The 20,238-nt window shown below is 33.4% G+C and overlaps 4 protein-coding genes across 5 annotated transcripts; 2 read left to right on the forward strand and 2 right to left on the reverse strand.

Annotated features, from left to right (window-relative positions):
* Window positions 1–456: 456 nt before the first annotated feature.
* LOC104908969 (MAR-binding filament-like protein 1) lies at window positions 457–5,883 on the forward strand. Its single transcript, XM_010698140.4, has 2 exons — window positions 457–779; window positions 3,485–5,883. The coding sequence occupies exons 1-2, from the start codon at window positions 714–716 to the stop codon at window positions 5,780–5,782; spliced, it is 2,364 nt and encodes a 787-aa protein (XP_010696442.1). The 5' UTR covers window positions 457–713; the 3' UTR covers window positions 5,783–5,883.
* A 144-nt stretch (window positions 5,884–6,027) lies between these two features.
* On the forward strand, window positions 6,028–14,281 carry LOC125495017 (uncharacterized). 2 transcript variants are annotated; one of them, XM_048639232.2, is made up of 12 exons: window positions 6,028–8,728; window positions 9,558–9,695; window positions 9,839–10,223; window positions 10,940–11,346; window positions 11,437–11,775; window positions 11,982–12,457; window positions 12,569–12,727; window positions 12,819–12,988; window positions 13,224–13,361; window positions 13,464–13,607; window positions 13,694–13,889; window positions 13,967–14,281. In XM_048639232.2, exons 4-8 carry the CDS (start codon window positions 11,344–11,346, stop codon window positions 12,976–12,978), a joined length of 1,137 nt encoding a protein of 378 aa, XP_048495189.2. In that variant the 5' UTR covers window positions 6,028–8,728; window positions 9,558–9,695; window positions 9,839–10,223; window positions 10,940–11,343; the 3' UTR covers window positions 12,979–12,988; window positions 13,224–13,361; window positions 13,464–13,607; window positions 13,694–13,889; window positions 13,967–14,281. The 2 variants fall into 2 exon arrangements, with proteins under 2 accessions (XP_048495189.2, XP_048495190.2); XM_048639233.2 differs by having other exon boundaries at window positions 12,572–12,727.
* Window positions 14,282–15,920: 1,639 nt separating this feature from the next.
* LOC104886407 (uncharacterized) lies at window positions 15,921–16,971 on the reverse strand. Its single transcript, XM_048639236.2, has 2 exons — window positions 16,279–16,971; window positions 15,921–16,191 (listed from the first exon to the last, which is right to left on the reverse strand). Exons 1-2 carry the CDS (start codon window positions 16,969–16,971, stop codon window positions 16,072–16,074), a joined length of 813 nt encoding a protein of 270 aa, XP_048495193.2. The 3' UTR covers window positions 15,921–16,071.
* A 745-nt stretch (window positions 16,972–17,716) lies between these two features.
* Window positions 17,717–20,027, reverse strand: LOC130590538 (protein FAR1-RELATED SEQUENCE 5-like). Its single transcript, XM_057393030.1, has 2 exons — window positions 19,925–20,027; window positions 17,717–18,786 (listed from the first exon to the last, which is right to left on the reverse strand). The coding sequence occupies exons 1-2, from the start codon at window positions 20,025–20,027 to the stop codon at window positions 17,717–17,719; spliced, it is 1,173 nt and encodes a 390-aa protein (XP_057249013.1).
* Between the last annotated feature and the right edge of the window lie 211 nt (window positions 20,028–20,238).

A 20,238-nucleotide genomic window follows, 5' to 3' on the forward strand; every position in this document is an offset into this window, starting at 1 on the left:
AGACCGTCTATTATAATAATTTGTGTAGTTAATATATGAAATCGAATTAAAATATATACAATTTGATTAAAATATACGCAACTTGGTTGAATAATTATTTGGATTGGGTTGGTCCGGTGCATGGAACGGACTGGACCGATTTCGTGGTACGAGTTGGACGACTTTAGTAGCAGACTTTCGTGGCCTAAGCTCAAATATATCTCACACACCAATTTCACGATTCAGACTAGACCATGCTTCGACGGTTCGACCCACGAGATAGGCTAGGGTGGATTGACACGCACGATTTTCTATCTCAACTCTCACGTCTTAAGGTTTTGTCACGTTTGACAATGAGATGTCGGCTTACCATTTTTTTTTTTTGAGGGGAGATGTCGGCTTACTTGAACAAAAATAAAAAGAGTGAAAAAAAGAGCAAAGCTTTTGGTGTCTTGGACAGTTGGATACTATAACGAGAGCCCCAAAGCCAAACATAAATAAGCCGAGTTTAACATTATCAGTAAAACACTAAAACATAACAAAATCAACTTTGAGGAGCACTAACTAAAGCTACACCTTTCTTCCGTTTTTCTAGTCATTTATCTGCTACTGTGAACTGTGAAGTTCTGCAGATTCTTAATCTTTAGGCCTTTTTTTCTTTTCTCTCAATTTTAAGGCGAATAAACTCAACATACTACTAAAAAAGAGGCACCTATGTGCCCAAAAATTGAGCCATGGGATTCTCTGCTACTATTCTTCTTCCCCATATTCCAGCTTCTTATCGACGCCATTGTTTCAAGGTATAATACTAATATTGGCTCCTTTATTTTTGTTTTACAATATCTGGGTGTTTAAGAAACAATTTCTTATGACGATTCATGTTAGTCGACCCCAAATCATTTTGGGACTAATGCTTTGTTGATGTTGTAGTTGTGTTGCAATATCTGGGTGTTTGAATTTATGACTATATTATATGTTTCTCTTGTAAAGTTTTGCATTTTTGTTACTCCCTTTATGTTTCGTAGTGGTCAGTGATTTGTATTTTGTTAGTTTTTGGTGTGTTGTTGATTAAGGTGTTGTGATTTAATTTTGTTGTTGATTGGATGTGAGCTGATTTGAGGTTTAGGATGCGTTTGGTAATAATTAATGTAAACGGAGTGGAAAGGATTTGGATATAGAATTTTCATAGTTGTTTGGTATTTTAATTTCTAGTGGAGCGGAAACAATTGAGAGGTTTATGATGGAGGAAGGAAACGTAATTTGTTTCCACTAGTTAGTTTGATAAGGGTAACAAATGAAGGGATTATGTTTTCCTCTAGAAATGGTATTTTTTACTTAAGATTCATACCAAATAATTAAAAATGGACACGCTTATTTGAATCCGTTTCCTACATCAAAATTTTCCGTACCAAACACTCTCTTAGTGAGTTGGGTTCGATGAAGATTGGTAATTTATGTAACTTGGGTATGATTGTTGAGTTTTTTTTTTTGCTTTTTTGGTTTGGTTGAGTGGATAGGATTGGTTTGTTAAGACCCTAGTGCGCTGTGAGTATTGGAGGTTTGTTGGTTGAATGTATAGAAATCTTTGTAGTTGTTTACGGTCTCTTTGGTTCGATTATAAGAGAAGGAATAGAATGGATCCGAATCGAATCGAATAAGAGGGGGGAAACATAAAAATAACATTACACTTATTTATAGTTTGGATCCTACAATGAAATTGAATCACTATGCAACTTTATTTTTCATATATTTTCTAGATTAATTAATTGATAATTCGTCAATAGCGAAATAATCGAATTCAAAAGTATTATCTTTATGAGAAGATCACTGCCCCATTCAGAATCAAGAACTTTATTAGAACCATTGCTGTTATTGATGTTAATCTTGAGAGCATGACAGAGATCTACAGGAGAAGAAAGTAGAAGGGTTTATCACCAAAATCTTAAATAAAACTATTACTGCTCTGAAAGACTGGTACATACATTTTATTTACCATATCGCAAATTCAAAAATTTTAAGAATAAAATCCCAAAAGAGGAAAGAAAAAATTCACTTACAATTGTGATTATCGACTTTCATAGAGATTCTTCACTGTTATTATCCATCAGAGCTTGTAAAAATTGGATGGAAATAATTTCCATGAAGTTGAAATTTTTTTGATTCAGATGTCTGATTATCTGTGTGAAGAATTGGAGTGGGTAGACGGAGTTGAAGAGGAGAGAGAAAAGGAGTGAGAGTGCAGTAGAACCATTTAGAAAATTGGGAATTGAGGAGGTAACAGTGTGTTATAGTTTGGTTGGGACCAATAACAGATGGGTGGAATAAAGTTACCCTCCAAGAAACGGTAAGGGGTTATCAACTCCCACAAACCAAACAACAGCTAACAGAATTGCTTCATCCCGACCTCAAAAACATCTAACCAACATGCTTTAGAGGTTATTACTTATTAGTTGATCTGTAATCTTTTCTATATATCAGGACTGGTGTAGAGCGGAGTACACCTATCTATTTCTTTTTTCATCCTTTTGGGGTGGGGATGAGGGGCCACCAAACAGTTGCCAGTGTTGAAGTCTCTCATAACCTCCATGATTCCCAATGTTACTTGTACTGGATATAGGCTTGTAACAGGGTGGCTCCGGTGTTAGGAAACATGTGGTGGCTTCCCATCATTGTCCCAGAGGGTTTTTTGGAGGGATGGTTCAGTCTTTTAGGTAGTTTCTGTATCTCAAAAAAATATTTCCGGGGCTATGGCAACTGAAGTATTGTTTCTCGAAGACTTGGCAATTAGATTTTACTGAACCAGAAATTGTTGTATTACAACCTAGAAACCACCAACACAGCTTGGGCAAAACAAATTGAATCAGTATTTCTTATTTCCACCTTGTAGGAAGGGTTGATATAGAAAACTGTACATATGCAAGAGCCAGAAGCACCAATGACCAAACAACAACTCAACTATAGCAACTGATTCATCCTATCAGTGCTTCTACAAGAAACTTTAAACAAGACTTCTTTAAAGACAACGAAGTCTTGAATAGGATGCTGAAATGTCTTTCTCTAGATTCTCGAATCTTGTTCAACAGAATATCTGATTAGTAAATATGAGGAAATGATGGGCTGTGAAAAGCTGACGTAAGTAGATAATAAGTAACCAAATGGCAAATAGCCAATAGTGGTGTAATAAAGGCATTATAAGCAACACTTCTCAAGCTTGCTTATAGTGACTTTCATCTTTAATTGCTCATGTTTAATTTTGGTAGATCTATGGATGTTCAGTAAAGCATATCTAACCTATTCAGCCCATCTCCAGAAAGACGACTTGTCCTTGTTGTGTGTTGCTTGCTTGCTTCTTAGTAGTTTAACAGGAATGTACGACCTTTCCAGAGTCGGTTTTCTAGATGTCACTAACAATCTTGATACGTGATTCTTGTTAGTACAATTTACATGCTTGTAATAGTTCAGTACTGCTGCTCAATATTCTAATTTTATTTTTTCTGCCCTGCAGTTCCGCTTTCTTAGGGCCCATGAAAGGCACAAGGCATTATCTTTTGTAACAACAAGGTGCTGTGCTCTTCATGGCATCAATTCAGTTCTGAGAGATAGGAAATCCAGCATCAACAGCAATGGCGCACCTGAACCTACAACGTCTCTTCTTGAGCGGTTGTTCGCACAAACACAGAAGCTGGAAGAACATATGCATGTGAATTCCCATTATTTTCAAGATGTTGAGTCAGACCTCAATATTGAAAATCTGGAGTCCGATTTTGAGGCTGCACTAGAAGCCTTGAGAATTAAGGAGGAAGATCTGCATGAAGCAGAAAGAATGGTGATGTTGGAGCATGCTGAATTGAAGCAAGCAAAGGAGGAGTTAGAGCGTAGGGAGGAGGAAATTGCAGCAGCTTGTTCCAAGCAGGAGAAGTTGGAGGTGGAGTTAAGGCAGGCTAATTTGAAGCTGATCTCTCAGGCGAGGCATGTAGAAGATCTGAAACTGCGACTGAAGGAAAGAGAGCAGGAGATTACTGCAGCGGAATCTGCATTGTTGTTGAAAGACGAAGATTTGGATAAATTGACGCGTGAATTGACACAGAAAAATGAAGAAGCTTCCAAGACTGAAGCTCAGCTTATAGCCAAAGCTCAGCTCTTGGATGAAGCCAATGACGTAGTGAAAAAGCAAGATATAGAACTTCGAGAACTGCGAAACGCCCTCCTGGGAAAGCAGCGAGAGATAGAAGAATTGTTATGCACGCAGCAACTTGAAGCAGGGAAGTTAAAATCTGCGGAGACAAAGTTGGAGAGGCAGACGATGGAGTGGTTGCGAGCTCAGGAAGAACTCAAAAAGCTCGGGGAGGAAGCTTCCAGGCACATGAAAGAGAGTAAAGAAACTCTGGAAGATTTTCAGAGAGTTAAAAGGCTTCTTGTTGATGTGAGATCCGAGCTGGTCTCATCCCAAAAATCCTGGGTCACCTCAAGACAGAAAATGAAGGAGCAAGAGCTGGTTCTGGAGAAGCAATTGCTGGAACTAGAAGAGCAAAAGGAAACTATTATGTCCTACATGAATAGTCTGAAAAGTGCCCAAATAGAAGTCGAAAGTGAAAGAGCAAAGCTCAGAGTTGCAGAGTCTCGGAATAAGGAACTTGAGCTGGATCTGTCCTTGAAGAGAGACTTATTGAAGGATCTACAGGAAAAGTCGGATAGGGAGAAGTGTTACCTACAACAAGCAATCAATGAGGCATCTTTTCTTGAAGAGGAGTTGAATAAGAAGAACAGTGAATTTGAAGAAACAAGCAGTCTCCTACAGAGTAAGGAAAAAGAATTGGTGGACGCTAAATTGGAAATTCAACACTTAATATTTGAACAAAACTCCCTCCAGCTAATCCTGCAAGAGAGAGATCTGGAGCTCATTAATGCTAAGAAGAGATTAGAGGAAGTCAACGCACAGGTGACAGAGCTGAAAGTGCTCTTGAATAAAAAGGAAGAGCAGCTTATCCTAACCACTGGCATGCTGAAAGAAAAAGACGATTATGCTGAGGCAATGCAGCATGATCTAGATGATGCAAGACATAAGGCATCTGAAGCTGAAACTGTGGTTGGAAGGATTGTAGATCTCACTAAGGAATTGGTAATCTCCACGAACGAAGACATTCTAGGCAAATCAAGTGACTTGGAAAAGTTTCGATCGCAATTGTTAGGAAAACCTGCAGAGGATTATAGATGGCAGAAGACACAACTGGAAGCTGAACTTGAATCAACAAAAGAGATTCTTAGGGAAAAAGAGATGGAACTTCTGGCTGCACAGAGGCAACTTGCAATCAAAGACGAGGAGTTGAAAATGGTTCTTCAAAGACTAGAAGAAAAGGGCAGAAATTTAAAAGAATTAGAGGAGGAAAAGCTTCGAGATGCTGATGATTTGAAGTTCTCTATCTTGACACAAGAGAGACTTGGACAGAACGGTGTAGATGATTTAGCTATTGAGAAACTTCAACTTGAAGCTGCTCAGCTTGAGGTTGAGGCTGCAACTAGTGCTCTGCAAAAACTTGCTGAGATGAGCAGAGAGCTTCTAAATAAAGCTAGCTTGAGCATGGATGCTGATCTCGATGTCAACGTCTTCCCACAGAACGGTTTTGGCCCTAAGTCATGGTTGGTTGACGACAATGTCCCCCCACAAAATGCGGTCGACCCAGGATCAGATATGGTTGAAAGTAACGAGTGTCTAAGTGAGTTCAAATCTGAAGTTGCCCGTCTATCAGCTTTAACAGAAAGGTTAGTCCTAGAAGCAGGTGTTGTCAGTGTTGCAACCTCATAGTAGAAGTCTCCATTCAGATGTTCTGGTTGAAATTTGTGTATAAATATGCATAGTTATTTGTTATTCCATTTTGTTAGAAAAGAAGTTTTGATTTGGAAGCATCCAGTTTTTCAAGTCCACATGTTCTATTTGAAGTGCTGTTGAATGTTGAGCTTAGGTCTACTTTTTTTGGGGGGGCCTGAACAGTAAAACATGAGAACTGATCACATAAGCTTTTCTAGCAGCTTCAGTTCACTGGGGTTTGTTTAAAGAGTTCTGACATACATTACGTATCTGATCTATGAATAGAATATTTGGTGATAGAAATAATGTCTTCTGGAAAACCTGTGGTGCAATATGGATGTCGACTCACATCGAATTGCTTTTTCTATCACAAAAATGTCTATTTGCTACTTAGATGAGTATTTGATGGATAGTGGATGTTATTTTTAGCTTAGTTGGTAAAGTTTTCGGAAGTTATATACCAAATTGCTATTTTGGCTATCTTGCATAAACTTCACTAATCTCCATCTATTGTGTTTGTGAATTCAATGATATGGATTTTAATGTTTAGGTTACTTTAGATAGATTTCAAATGCTCATAGTGCAACAAAAGATTGATAACCACAAACAAGTTTCATAGCATAACAACCACATGTAATACAATACTATTTATGTGAACATACGATAAAGGAGAGAACATGTAACTAGAAAGCTCTCAGACGCCGCCGTCCTTGTCAATCAAGTCAGATATTCAGGACCTCAGATTGGCTAGCATTAAGCAGTCCGAAACAATCAAGTCGGAGATCCAAGTAGGATCTTCGTTCGTCACTCTATCTTGATTTGAGCTCGTCAAATCAAAAGTATCACATCTATAGACACCTTCGATCACATACGCATACTCCATCCCCACAGATCATCAACAGGAAATAGTTCATACAAGGGCAGTTTCAAAATAGTCACATTACCAAAAATAGAATGAGGAAAACCAGGAACATTCAGAGGGTGATAGAGTTGCCTAGATTCAGGATTACCCTCAATAACTTGGTCCAATATATCAGTAAATATGCGAGCACACACATCATTAATGAAGTACTTTATTTTGTTTATAGTAAGAGACTTATCACTATGCATTATGTCTAAAGGAACATTTTGCCCCATTATGGTAGTAGTGAAGGTTGTGCTGGTAATAAGAGGCATGCATTGATTAGGTGCTAGGGAGTTCAAGCAAAACATAGCTTCATCTACTACTTTGTTAACAATGAAGTTTGAAGCCCTAAGAAGCCTTGTTACAAGGCAAGGAAAATGGTTTTCTTCTAACCAAAACCAAAACGCCATTGCTAGTAATGAATCTGCTGGATTGCGCGATAAGTCCACGATTAGACGGGTGATTAAAGCTCGATCTATTGAGTGATATTGGTGAAGATCCGAGAGGGGAATGGTAGCCATTAATACAAGATTTTGAGCAAGGATGGATATCAAATTTGAGAGAAATAGTAAGGTTTAAATAGAGGGGGATTTATAACAGATTATATATGCAATTTTGACACGACTAACCTTATATTTTACGTTTCATAAAGAAGGCAAATCTATTATCTACACGTAGTAGATTGATGAAAGAACTTTTTGTATTAAAAAGTAAATTTAATGTTATCCATAATGTTTTTAGAACCTTTTGATGCGAGAATCTTGCTAAAGTAATGCAAAAGAGAGTTTCATAATGCCAAGTTTTTCTTATTTAGGGGATAAATGGCAAGCAGAGAGAAGTAAGACTTATATAGAAACGTAACACATGTATAAAACTCGACTGTTTATGGTGTAATCCTAAGAGGAATGACTCACGAGTTTCACAATTTAAAAGAAGTGAGAAATTTCCACAATATGTCAAGATGTATCACACCATCACTATCCCTTAATTCATAAATATAGCTACTAAGATATTTTGTGTGTTTGGATCTTTTATGGTTGAATCAATTTAATAAGTTCAAACTTCTTGTTATAGTAGGAAAAATAGGTTTACATAAGTTGATTTGGCCGTCATTTAATGATAAGAAAAGTAGCTATTAAGTAAGTTGAGAACATTGAAAAATGAGTTCAGAAAACATAAACATATCTCTGAAGATATTTATATGATTCGAAAGATAACACTAGGATGTATGTCACTAAGATACTTCTAAACCATATTGGGAGACCTTAAAAAGGAAGAGAATACAATGTAGATTTTCAACAAACACAGGAGGACATCCTTAATTATTAGTCCAATTAAACATAACAAAAAAGACAGCTAAAATGTAGCTAAGAATTAAGATCAAAATCTTTCATTTTTTTACACCCCTCACTTATTAATATCAGACGGCCGTGATTTAATGTGATTATTCATTCTAGTAACTAGTAACTAACTAGTATGTAAAAAGGCAGGCAAAGGGCGCAAATTTGTATGTAGACTCGAGACCACCATCCACACGGTGATCTTGGATTGAAACGCACCTAGCAACAAACTAAACGCAGGGAATTTAAGTAAAATTAAAAATTGACAAAACAGAATTTTTTTTTAAATTTAAAAAAAATGACAAAACAGAATTTAAATAAATTAAAAAAAAAATTACAGAAATCAGTGAGAATATCGCGGAATTTGCGGATGAATTTCAAATTTATAGCTATAAATTTTTTTAAAAAAATTATATTAAATACTATAATATTATCTATTAGTTTTTTGTGAAAGTAACTGCTTTTAAAAAAAAATAACGCATGTTTTGAGAAAAAAAATTGGCAAAAATTAATATAAACTGATTTTTTTTTAAAAAAAATCTAGAAATCCCTTGATATCCGATTTTGATAAAATACCTGTTCAGTTTTCAAAACTCATATTTTTCTCCTTCAAGGTTTTGCATGCCCAATTCACGCCAATTCACAGTGATTCTTCACCATTGACGCCATGGATGGTAGGCTAAAGGTTGGAAACAAAAGGTAATTAAATATATATCCAATATTTTTCATCTTCTTTATAAGGATCTTGAATTCTTTTTGCTTTCTATTCTATTGTACTATCTCGTGGTTGGTAGAGGATAATTGTGTAAAAGACAGTGAAAATAATAGATGAAAAATTGAGAACAAAGCAACGAAATCACAACCAGTGGGTTAACTTTGCATGACTTTTGCAAGAAAGAGGAGTTAATTGGATGATTTTGAGTTTTTATTTGAAGCTTACAATTCATGAAGCTTTGCTATTTGACAATGGAGAAGTGAAGCTTTGATAGTAGTGATAGAAATAGTGACAATTGGGATTTTGGGGTGTAACTTTGTATTATGACACAGATGCGTTTTCTTTTAGAATATAAGCTTTGCTATTTGACAATAGCTGAATGAAAAGAAGACAGATGCGTTTTCTAGAATATAATTAAGGCTATGGTTCCTTTTAGAATTTGGTTAGTCTCTCTCTTTTAAAGTCATACTTATTGGTAAATTGTTAGTATGTTATTAATTGTATAAATTGAATAGTGAATTTTAATTGGTAGTGAAAATTGTTATTGATTTGTGTGTAATTGCATGAATTGTTAGTAAAATTAAATTGTCTGAACTATTAATAAATTTTAATTGCAGAAATTGATCTTAACTTGTGTGATAATATAATTTGACCAAATTTATAGACAAAACTATATGCGCATGTTCGAATTGTTTAGTAGCCATGTTCTTTTGAGTTTGCGATTCGAGCTTTGTATATGTAAGTTAACTTTTTACCATTGGAAAATAAATATGAACTCTGCTGTTTTTTATGATTGTTTTTGGTGGGAAGCAGTGATTTAGATGTTCCGATCAAGAAGTTTGCAAAGAAGAAAAAGAAATTGGTTAGGAACAATGCGATGCAAGTACAGGTTGTGGATCCGCAATTGTTGGATGACATTAACAAATCATGTGGTCATAAGGATATTGAAAAGTGAGGACGATTATTTAATTGCAATTTTGTGCTATTTAATTTAAACATCACATACATACGATTATAATAATAGTGTAGCTACTTAAATCTATAATTTTTAAAGTGATTAGATACTTATGATTTTTATGATGCATTGATTATAGTAGAGAAGTCTGCATACAAGTTCAAGACACACAGAATCAAGGAGAAGAACATTTATCTGGTCATAATAAGAAAAGGAAAAGAAAACAATTGGTTACCAGGGAGCCGCTTCAGAAAGGGGGAATGAGCTCGAAGAATGCTAACACATTAGGAAAAAATAAAGTTGAAATCACTCTTAATCCTAGGCATACTGTTCAACAGTTTATGCAACTAATTAAAGGTTTGGAGGGACAAGATGATAAGCTAAGAGCGATAAGGGATATGGGATTCGGAGGCCTCATGCATCTTAACTTTCCAAGGAATGACACAGTATTCGCGGCAAAACTTATGAGGGATTTTGACCCCTATGGGATGTGCATACTTTTAGATAGGAACAGAGACATTAAGGTATTTTATTTTTATTAGTTTAGTATATTCGTAAATGTCCTTTTTTTAGTAGTATGATGTTATTTGATTTATACCTTTATGAAGTTTCCCTGTTTGATTTCTAGTCTGTAGTTTAGTTATGTCAATTCTTTTTTTTTTTTTTGACAGGTAGTTATGTCAATTCTTGTATATATGTACATATTCTGACAATCAGTATGGTGTTATAAGTTTTTAATGTGAATGTTCTTTTACTGTCTGTGTTGTGTTCTTTTCATATACTTTCATGTTCATTTTCATTTTTGTGATTTTTTAGTATCACGAATATAAGTTTCCCTGTTTGATTTCTAGTCTGTAGTTTAGTTATGTCAATTCTTTTTTTTTTTTTTGACAGGTAGTTATGTCAATTCTTGTATATATGTACATATTCTGACAATCAGTATGGTGTTATAAGTTTTTAATGTGAATGTTCTTTTACTGTCTGTGTTGTGTTCTTTTCATATACTTTCATGTTCATTTTTATTTTTGTGATTTTTTAGTATCACGAATATGTAGTATCAAGTCTTATATGAATATGTTCTTTTTAAATAATTATGGTGTTCCTTTTTTTACACTTTCATGTTCTTTTCCATGAATATTAATTTTTGTGCACTATTATAATTTTCATGTGCATTTCGTTTTGTGGGTTTTGTATAGTATTTTGTTGTAATGGTTTTTTTTTTTCCATAACACAATTCAAGGTCGATGCAATTGATGTCCATCTCGTATATGGTATTTCTATTGGAGGGGAAGTCATTGTTGAGGGAAAAGACGAGGACGAGAATTTTATGAATTGTTGGAAAATTGGAAACAGTATCATGGTGGTGGAGTTCCTAGTCTGAAAGCTATAGTCGAGAAACTTCTTAATCATGGCGTTAATGTTGATGACAATTGGAGGAGGAGCTTTTTGGTTTTAGTAGTTAACACATGCATCAAGTCTAACTCAAACACCCAACCACTGTATCGATTTCTTAGTACTACCTTTGACACCACGCGTATATCTTCATATGACTGGTGTAAATATACGTTGGATAGCTTATCTGAATGGGCAATTTACTGGAAGAAGAACACTACAAGGTTCTTCCCGGGGCCATTACCCTTCCTCATGGTATCTTATTATTTTCTTTAGTAGCTTTAATATTATTTTCAATTAGTTGTTTTTCTTATTTTTACATTAATGTCTTCTCTTGTTTTCCAGATTTGTTATTTTGATCGACTGCAAAGGCAAACTTTTTCTCATACTAGATTGTTTCCGCTCATCTCGTCATGGCGTTTAGAGGACATTAAGAAAAGGATATCTTCTGAATCTGAGTATGGTTTTGGTTGTGGAGCTTTGTTGGATAGGATTGAGAAGCCAGTAAATATGGATATCTCAATACCAACTCATCTCTTGAGCGAAGAAGGACAATCGTGCCAACGACAATGCGAAGAAGAGCAACACCCTCAGGTAGACGATCCTCAATCAACCAATGAACAACAGAATCATAAACATCAGGCAGAGGAACAAGAACACCTTGAACCTCCATCCAATCTGCATGTATGTACTTATTCTACTAATTCACATGAAAATGAATTTTGTCATGTTTTGCATAGATTAAGTAATGATAAAATAAAAAAACTAGTGTGTCTAGCAATCCCATGACCTTTTGGGTCATTATTTGCATTTCGTATTACCTTTGAATGGCAATACTTTTAGTAAATAATAATATTCCATCTTGTCTTTGGCTTCCTTATTCATTTCAGGAAATTAACACCCAATTGAGAGAGGCAACGTTAAACATTGCTTTGTGTTTCGTACGGGTTACAACCCTCTTGAAATCTGTCGAGAATTTTTACCCAAACACTTTGATAAATAATATCATGATGCAAAATGTTGCAACAATGTGGTCAAGGTGCTCTGGTTCGCAAATGCCTCCCGATATTCAACAGTTTTCGAAGAAGTGTGTCGGAGGTTCGTTATTGAGTCAGGACAATGAAATCTTTTCATCTGAGTGGTTTGGAGAGATGGTTGACTCAGCTGTAAAAAGAGTTGTCGGTGAATCTGAACAAGTGTTGCCATGTTGCGGAGAAGAACAACCTACTCCTCTGCAGCCTCTCATTTTTAACTCGGACACCCATCATCCTATGAATGAGAACCATTCTGAGTCTGATTTGAATTTTGATAATTTGGATTTTAATGAGATATTTGGTGATGAAGATAATGCAAACGATCAACAATGGTAAATTAAATCTTCCTTGGTATTTGAAAATTTTATGTTTCACTATGCTTGTGGTTGTGTATGTTTTAAAAAATAATTAACTGACTCCATTTTTTTTTTTCAAACACAAAGCAGTGATCATAACTTGGAGAAGGTTACCAAAAGAATGAGAAAGCTCCCTGCAATTTTCAAGTCCCCGTATTTAATTCAATATTCACATCTTGTAGACGAGGAGGAGGACGATAAAATTTGCATACTTGAATATGCTCTTTCAGCTAAACTTCCTAAAGAGTAACAATACTATTCATCTATTCTTTTATGTATTATTTATTTTCCTTTATCGATCTAAATAATTTAACAGGTATATGTTTTAATTTTTTAGCGAAGAATTATACGATGATGGAAGCACTTTTTTAAATAGAGAGTATTGTTTATCCCTTGGGTCTGATGGACATATCTTTGGTGAACTTATTGATGCATGGTGTCACATACTCAACTCGAGGAATAAATTGAATAGAAAAGAGAAAAATATTCTTTCCTAATGCAGCATTTGTAAGTGTTAATACCTTACTATAATCCTCTAATAATTGATTTCTTTGTATCTTAGAACGTCATGTCATATATTCTAATTATGTTCAACTCCAATAATATTTTCATTAGAGCATTTGTTCTATTATAGTTACCTTGATGTTCTTTGTAAAATACTTTTATGTTCTTCTCAAGTTCGTATTATATTACGTCATAAAATACACTATATATTTACTATCCTGTCACCTTATCTATGCAGAATTTGTTGTGCATGAATGATTATTATGGTGAGTGTACTCAAAAAGATACCATTGAGTTTAGACAATCAAAATTCTTTGAGACACTTGATTTCACCATGTATGAGAACAAAATTGATACCATCAAAGGATTTAATCTTGTGAGTAATATTCTTCATACCCAATTTCCATGTTATTTACTATGATATTACTTTTTCATATACTTAAATAATATACTCTATTAAACTAATTCATTTATTCAGGTATTCTTCATTGTTCACGCTTGGAGTCACTTTTACGTTATGTGCATTAATATGAAAGCCAAAACTTTGGACATCTTGGATAATAGAATACTTGAGGATGGGATACCCCTTGAAAGCAAGTATCGTGATTATCCTCGGAAAGTGGTAAATTTCACAATTATAAGACTCACTTATTTTATATGATAGCAACCATGTGTTATTGACAAAGTAATGTATGTTTTCAATTATAGCTGGAAGCATTTTCATTGTTCCTCCACCGTGCGGAATACAAGTGTTATAGGCATGTAGCTAAATTCAAGATAAGGTTTAATAGAAATGCCTTGGAGATCCAACATGAACACTGTTGATTGTGGTGTATATGCAATGAGACATATGGAAACCTACCATGCACAAAACAACTGGGATTGTGGACTATACTCAGATAATGTATGTCTCGTAGTTTAATTACTACCTTTTTAATTGAGATTGTTATTTTATTCTAATCCTTATATTTATTAAAACAGTTTGAAGGTTTGAAGAAGCTAAGGATACAATACTGCATTGATTTACTCACCGACAATGCTAATGATAAAAGGGTCGAGCTCCAGGTCTTAGCAAGAAAGTTTAAGAAGCTTGAAAACAATGAATAAATTTAAAGATTCGTGTGCATGTGGTGCACATAATAGCTTTAGTTAATTAATTTTAAATGGTATTCTCGTCTAATTATGTTCATTTTTTAATAATATTGACATTTGATCCTGTGTTCTTTTATAAATACCTTGATTTTCTTTGTAATATACTTTTATGTTTTATATAGTATACTTTCATGTTCTTTGCAAGTTCTTATTGTATTACGTCATAAAATACACAATATATATTTGGAATTCACCGTTATCTTATTAAGTCCCCAATATTTTGAAAATTGACCTGAACTAAATTCAATTGAACTTTGATAAACTATTTCACAAAAAATGACTCAAATCGAAATGAACTGAAAAAAAATTGTAAATAAGTGATAGCAACTTTTTTTCCTAACAAAGGATCTTTGTCAAGTAATCATCTACAAAATGTGCTTAACAAAAAATACCACAAAAACAAAGTGCTAACAGTCCATGCAAGCACGTTACCAAAAACAAAATTCGATTTAGAATGTGAGTAAACCAACTATGTCCTTATGTTCTTTTATAAACAGTGTGGATGTTCTTTTTTTCTTTTGTATGTTCTTTTATTCTTTTGTATGTTCTTTTAGTACTTATATAATATATTTAACAAATCCTATATTCATAATTCATTTTTGCTGTTTTTAGTGTGAATGTCTTTTTCTGTATGTGTTGTATTCTTTTTATATCTTATCATGTTCATTTCATTTTTTTGATTTTTTAGTATCACTAATATGCAGTACCAAGTCTTATATGGATATGTTCTTTTTAAATAATTATGGTGTTCCTTTTTTAACACTTTCAAATTTTTTCCATGATCAAAATTCGATTTAGAATGTGAGTAAACCAACTATGTCCTTATGTTCTTTTATAAACAGTGTGGGTGTTCTTTTTTTTTTTGTATGTTCTTTTAGTACTTATATAATATATTTAACAAATCCTATATTCATAATTCATTTTTGTTGTTTTTAGTGTGAATGTTCTTTTTCTGTATGTGTTGTATTCTTTTTATATCTTATTATGTTCATTTCATTTTTTTGATTTTTTAGTATCACTAATATGCAGTACCAAGTCTTATATGGATATGTTCTTTTTAAATAATTATGGTGTTCCTTTTTTAACACTTTTAAATTTTTTCCATGATCAAAATTCGATTTAGAATGTGAGTAAACCAACTATGTCCTTATGTTCTTTTATAAACAGTGTGGTTGTTCTTTTTTTTTGTATGTTCTTTTAGTACTTATATAATATATTTAACAAATCCTATATTCATAATTCATTTTTTCTGTTTTTAGTGTAAATGTTCTTTTCCTGTATGTGTTGTGTTCTTTTTATATCTTATCATGTTCATTTCATTTATTTGTTTTTTTTTGTATCACTAATATGTAGTATCAAGTCTTATATGGATATGTTCTTTTTAAATAATTATGGTGTTCCTTTTTTAACACTTTCATGTTTTTTCCATGAACATTAATTTTTGTGATTGTCTATAATTTTTGGTTTCCCAAATCTCATCTGCAAATGTTCCTTTTAAATTAGTATGGTGTTCTTTTGTGTTTACCTTCATGTTCTTTCCTTTTTATTTTGTGCGTTTTTTTGTGTGTAGCTTGTTTGCTCTCAATTATTATGTCCTCTAATTCTTTTATAATTAGACACTACAGATACATCCATGTGTTTTAATAATCTCTTCCTAAAAACATTCAAAATAGTTATTGTGAGGACAATTACAACCCAACACCTCAAAATACACCTATCCACGCTAAAACTATAATATCCAAACAATAAAAAATCACAACTTGAACTTAGACACCGGAAAAAATGATAAATATTCATCCATTGTTCAAACGGCTTAGAAAAGTAATGTCAAATAATCACAAACCAATATGAAATACAGAAGGTTGACTATAAATTCTAATATTTTTTCATTCACTTATTTCTTAGCCTAAATATTTCTAAATAACATGAATATTCTAATTCCCAAAAGGAGTAACATTGATTCCAAAGTACTCATCATGTCCATGAAATTGCAATTGCGCTTCAGGATTGGTAGGGTGCGCAACACAACTATTCTCAGGTACATCCAAATATTCCTGAAATTTATGAATGCATGTAAATTACACAATGATTAAAAAGATAGACAAATGGTAAAAAAAATTGAAAGTTATATATGACATTACCTTTACTGATTTTTGAGCTTTCGATTTCATCTTGCCAATCCCAGTTCCAGTTCTCTTTTTCCATGATTTTAACTTTTGGCCTTTCAATTTATTGCATATCTTCTCTTGAGTGCTTTTTAGTCTGATATTCCTAACACCCTTCTTTCTTTTTTTAATTGGATCCTTAATATTAAGCTCATTATCATTCTCACCTCCAATGTCATCCATTTCAATCTCACTCCCATTAGGCCCATCCTCATTAGCCTCATCCACTCCTCCATCTCCTATGTTACCAGTTTCAAGCAAATTTCCATCTTCATAAATGTCATCTAAACTTTGAGTGCCATCATTTTCCGGGGTTTGTTTAGCGTTTTCAGAACTCCCGACCAAGAGCTCGACCCTCTTTTGACACTCAGTGAAGGCGGCTTCCATAATATTTCTTGCACTCATATCATTTTGACTCATGATGATTAATTTATTGAAATTCCTTAATGTATTCAGCCTCCAAACACTAGAAGGGACCACTCCGGATTCCTCAACAACATGGTCATCCACTTTAGTGCACATAGCATCCTTTGTCCACCTTTTTACAATGTATCTCTTTGGAATAGTTGTGACATTATTAAGGTGAGCACACGAAGACAATGTTTGCAAGAAGACAACCTCATCAAAGTATTTTGCACGTGCATTGAATTGAACATGTTGACTCGTCATAGGTCACGGTGTGCATGAGGAAATCTTTCTTTGGATGCTTCACATGATAGTCATATAGTGGAGGATGCATATTAACAACTTTGGCAACACATGGTACACCATTACAAAATTATCCTCAAATTGTAGATACATCGCCGTGGTATAAATTACCCTTGCATGTTCCAATATACCAATATCTGCCCACACTAGATGACGGTTTCCGGAAATGGTATCATAATCATCCCTGTTCTCATTACTCCTCCACTCGTCAACAACCTCAATGAAACACTTGTAGAAGTCACAAAGTCCATGAGTACTATGTAGTCTCCTTGAAATAGACTTATTTGTGGTCTCACTCCGTTGCGAAGATAAAATACCGCCACTAAAATAATCTTTGGAATAAGCAGGACACCACAAGTCTTTAATGACATACAAGTCCTGAATCCATTTTACTTCTGCACATTGTACTTTTCGACCATGCTGGAATAGAAAATAACATATATAATTTGTATTAAGAACAATATTATATGATTGTGAACATAACTTTAACTGTATTTGAAAACCTATTATTGGTCTCTCACAAAAATTAACACTAATTAATTATGAAAAAAATCGTCATCGTATAACAATGCTCATGTAAGTATTTTGCCAACATTATGATACCAATAAAAAAAACATGCAAATTAAACAACAACTATATTTTTCTTTTTTTTAAATAACAAATGTTGTATAAGAAATAATTTACCTCGACCAATAGTAATTAAATTCAGCAATTGTGTCGGTGTATTTCAAAACAGTGTTGAAACAAATCATGGAATCCATCCATTGCTCTCAACTTTTTAATGTTCTTCTTAGAATTTTCACCAATATGCCAAGTACACAATCTTTGCCTTGAATTTGGGAATACTTCTCTAATTGCTTTTGCCATTGATGCAGATTGATCAGTCATAATGGTAACCGGATGCTTCCCGCCCATAGATTTCAAAAAGGTATTGAACAACCATATAAAGGAGACTGCTTTTTCATTCAAGATAAAACCGATGCCAAACATAACATTCTTATTATTATGGTTCATCCCGACAAATGGACCACATATCATATCATACTTATTAGTACGATATGTAGTGTCATGTACCAATAAATCCCCAAATGCGTCATAATCAATTTTCATCCTACTATCCCGAAAATAAAAGCACTCAAGATGACCTTCATCGTCCAGCTCAAAGTCATAGTAGAAGTCTACCTCATATGCTTTTCTCTCATTGAAATACTTAATGAGTTGTTTAGAGTCACAACCATCAAGTTTCTTTTTCTTCTGCGCAGCTAGCACATCATAAGCATCACTCTTAATGAATCCCAGAACAGATTCACCTCCAGCTTCCTTTTTCAACACACGAACTGCATCCGCGATAGGTATTCCTGTTTCTGTCAAGTTACTAAGCATAGCAAGTTGGTCGTGTGTCACTTTTCTATGAGACCTTATCAAGTGCCTTTTAGAAATAGGTATTCTACAATGGTTATGCTCCATAACATGTTTGACAAGAATATATAAACCAGAGTCTTTGTCAACATCAAACTGGACAAGAGCTTTGCATCCACATCGAAAATCTTTCTTACTAAATGCCTTTGGCTCAACGTTTTTTTTACTCTTAAACCCAGAACAAGAACAATAATACATGCGTTGTCGAACTGTCTTCCCATCAGCCCTATATGCTATCTTTCCTTTTCTAGTACCAAAACCATGCTTGAATGCGTAGTTATTATACAATTCATATGCTTCCTCGTCAGATTTAACCTTTCTTAATAACAACTCAGAAGTGATTGCCTCCACAAACCCTAATTGAAATTAAAAAAACATATAACATCATTATATTATGTCAAACATATAAAATTTTAATATGTTCTTTATAAATTACTATGATGATCTATTTCCATGGTCATATGTACTTTTCTTCGTAATAGTTTCATAGTGGTTTCATATGTAACTTTTATCAATCAACTATATAATTTTTTTCCCAGGTCGACGCCATATTATAATTGCATTGGCAATATGTTCTTAATATTATTATTATATGTTCTTTTTAAGTTACTATGATGTTATAATTCCGTGGTCATACGTTCTTTTTCTCATAACGGTTTCATATGTATCTTTTACCAAACAACTATATAATTTTTTTCCCAGGTCGACGCCATATTATAATTGCATTGGCAATATGTTCTTAATATTATTATTATATGCTCTTTTTAAGTTACTATGATGTTATAATTCCGTGAGTCACACGTTTTTTTTCTCATAACGGTTTCATAGTGTATCTTTTATCAAACAACTATACAATTTTTTTTCCCAAGTCAACGCCATATTATAATTGAATTGGCAATATGTTCTTACTATTATTATTATATGTTCTTTTTAAGTTACTATGATGTTATAATTTCGTGGTCATACGTTCTTTTTCTCATAACGGTTTCATATGTATCTTTTACCAAACAACTATATAATTTTTTTCCCAGGTCGACGCCATATTATAATTGAACTGGCAATATGTTCTTTATATTATTATTATATGTTCTTTTTAAGTTACTATGATGTTATAATTCCGTGAGTCATACGTTCTTTTTCTCAGTATCTTTTATCAAACAACTATATAACGTTTTTTCCCAGGTCGATACCATATTATAATTGAACTGACAATATAATCTTCATATTATTATTGGAGGATCTACAAGTTACTACTGTGTTATAATTCCATGAGTCAGATCCTTTTTACATCATATATTCTTATTTACACAAGTTCAGTTCAGAAAAAAAATTGAAATTCACATAGAAAATAACATTGAATGTATCAAATTCTTAAAAGAACATCAACAAACACCAAATAAAACTACATCTTCTACGTCAGCACACTTATTATTCTATAACAAATAAGAACAAAAAAATAGGAAAAATGAGATCAACGAAATAATATTAAAATACCTCCTCCTTGTATGTCGATTCCATCTAATATATCTTCGTCATTGTTAATGTCATCCGAAGCGAAACGACAATCCGAATCATCTCGAAATTCACAATCAACCATCTTTGATGTTTTTTTTTAGCACAGTAAGTTAATCCTGTACCTCTTAAATTTTTTTTTTTGAGGGGACAGTACCTCTTAAATTAGTATCAATAATAATATCAATGTTTTCAAAAACAAAAAATAATAAATAATAGTAGTTTATATTTTTGTTTTTGAAAAAAAGTTACTGTGATAACAAATGAGATAATATGTAAAAGACAAAACTATTATT

Source organism: Beta vulgaris, chromosome 2 (assembly GCF_026745355.1).
Source record: "Beta vulgaris subsp. vulgaris cultivar EL10 chromosome 2, EL10.2, whole genome shotgun sequence".
Classification (NCBI taxonomy): domain Eukaryota; kingdom Viridiplantae; phylum Streptophyta; class Magnoliopsida; order Caryophyllales; family Amaranthaceae; genus Beta; species Beta vulgaris.

Coding starts and splice junctions, on each gene's coding strand:
- LOC104908969 (XM_010698140.4), top strand. CDS start 714: ATGGGATTCTCTGCTACTATTCTTCTTCCCCATATTCCAGCTTCTTAT. Junction 780..3,484: donor ATCGACGCCATTGTTTCAAG/GTATAATACTAA, acceptor TCTGCCCTGCAG/TTCCGCTTTCTTAGGGCCCA.
- LOC125495017 (XM_048639232.2), top strand. Junction 11,776..11,981: donor AACCTCCATCCAATCTGCAT/GTATGTACTTAT, acceptor TATTCATTTCAG/GAAATTAACACCCAATTGAG. Junction 12,458..12,568: donor AATGCAAACGATCAACAATG/GTAAATTAAATC, acceptor TCAAACACAAAG/CAGTGATCATAACTTGGAGA.
- LOC104886407 (XM_048639236.2), bottom strand. CDS start 16,971: ATGACGAGTCAACATGTTCAATTCAATGCACGTGCAAAATACTTTGAT. Junction 16,192..16,278: donor AAGCTCAAAAATCAGTAAAG/GTAATGTCATAT, acceptor CATAAATTTCAG/GAATATTTGGATGTACCTGA.
- LOC130590538 (XM_057393030.1), bottom strand. CDS start 20,027: ATGGTTGATTGTGAATTTCGAGATGATTCGGATTGTCGTTTCGCTTCG. Junction 18,787..19,924: donor AATCGACATACAAGGAGGAG/GTATTTTAATAT, acceptor AATTTCAATTAG/GGTTTGTGGAGGCAATCACT.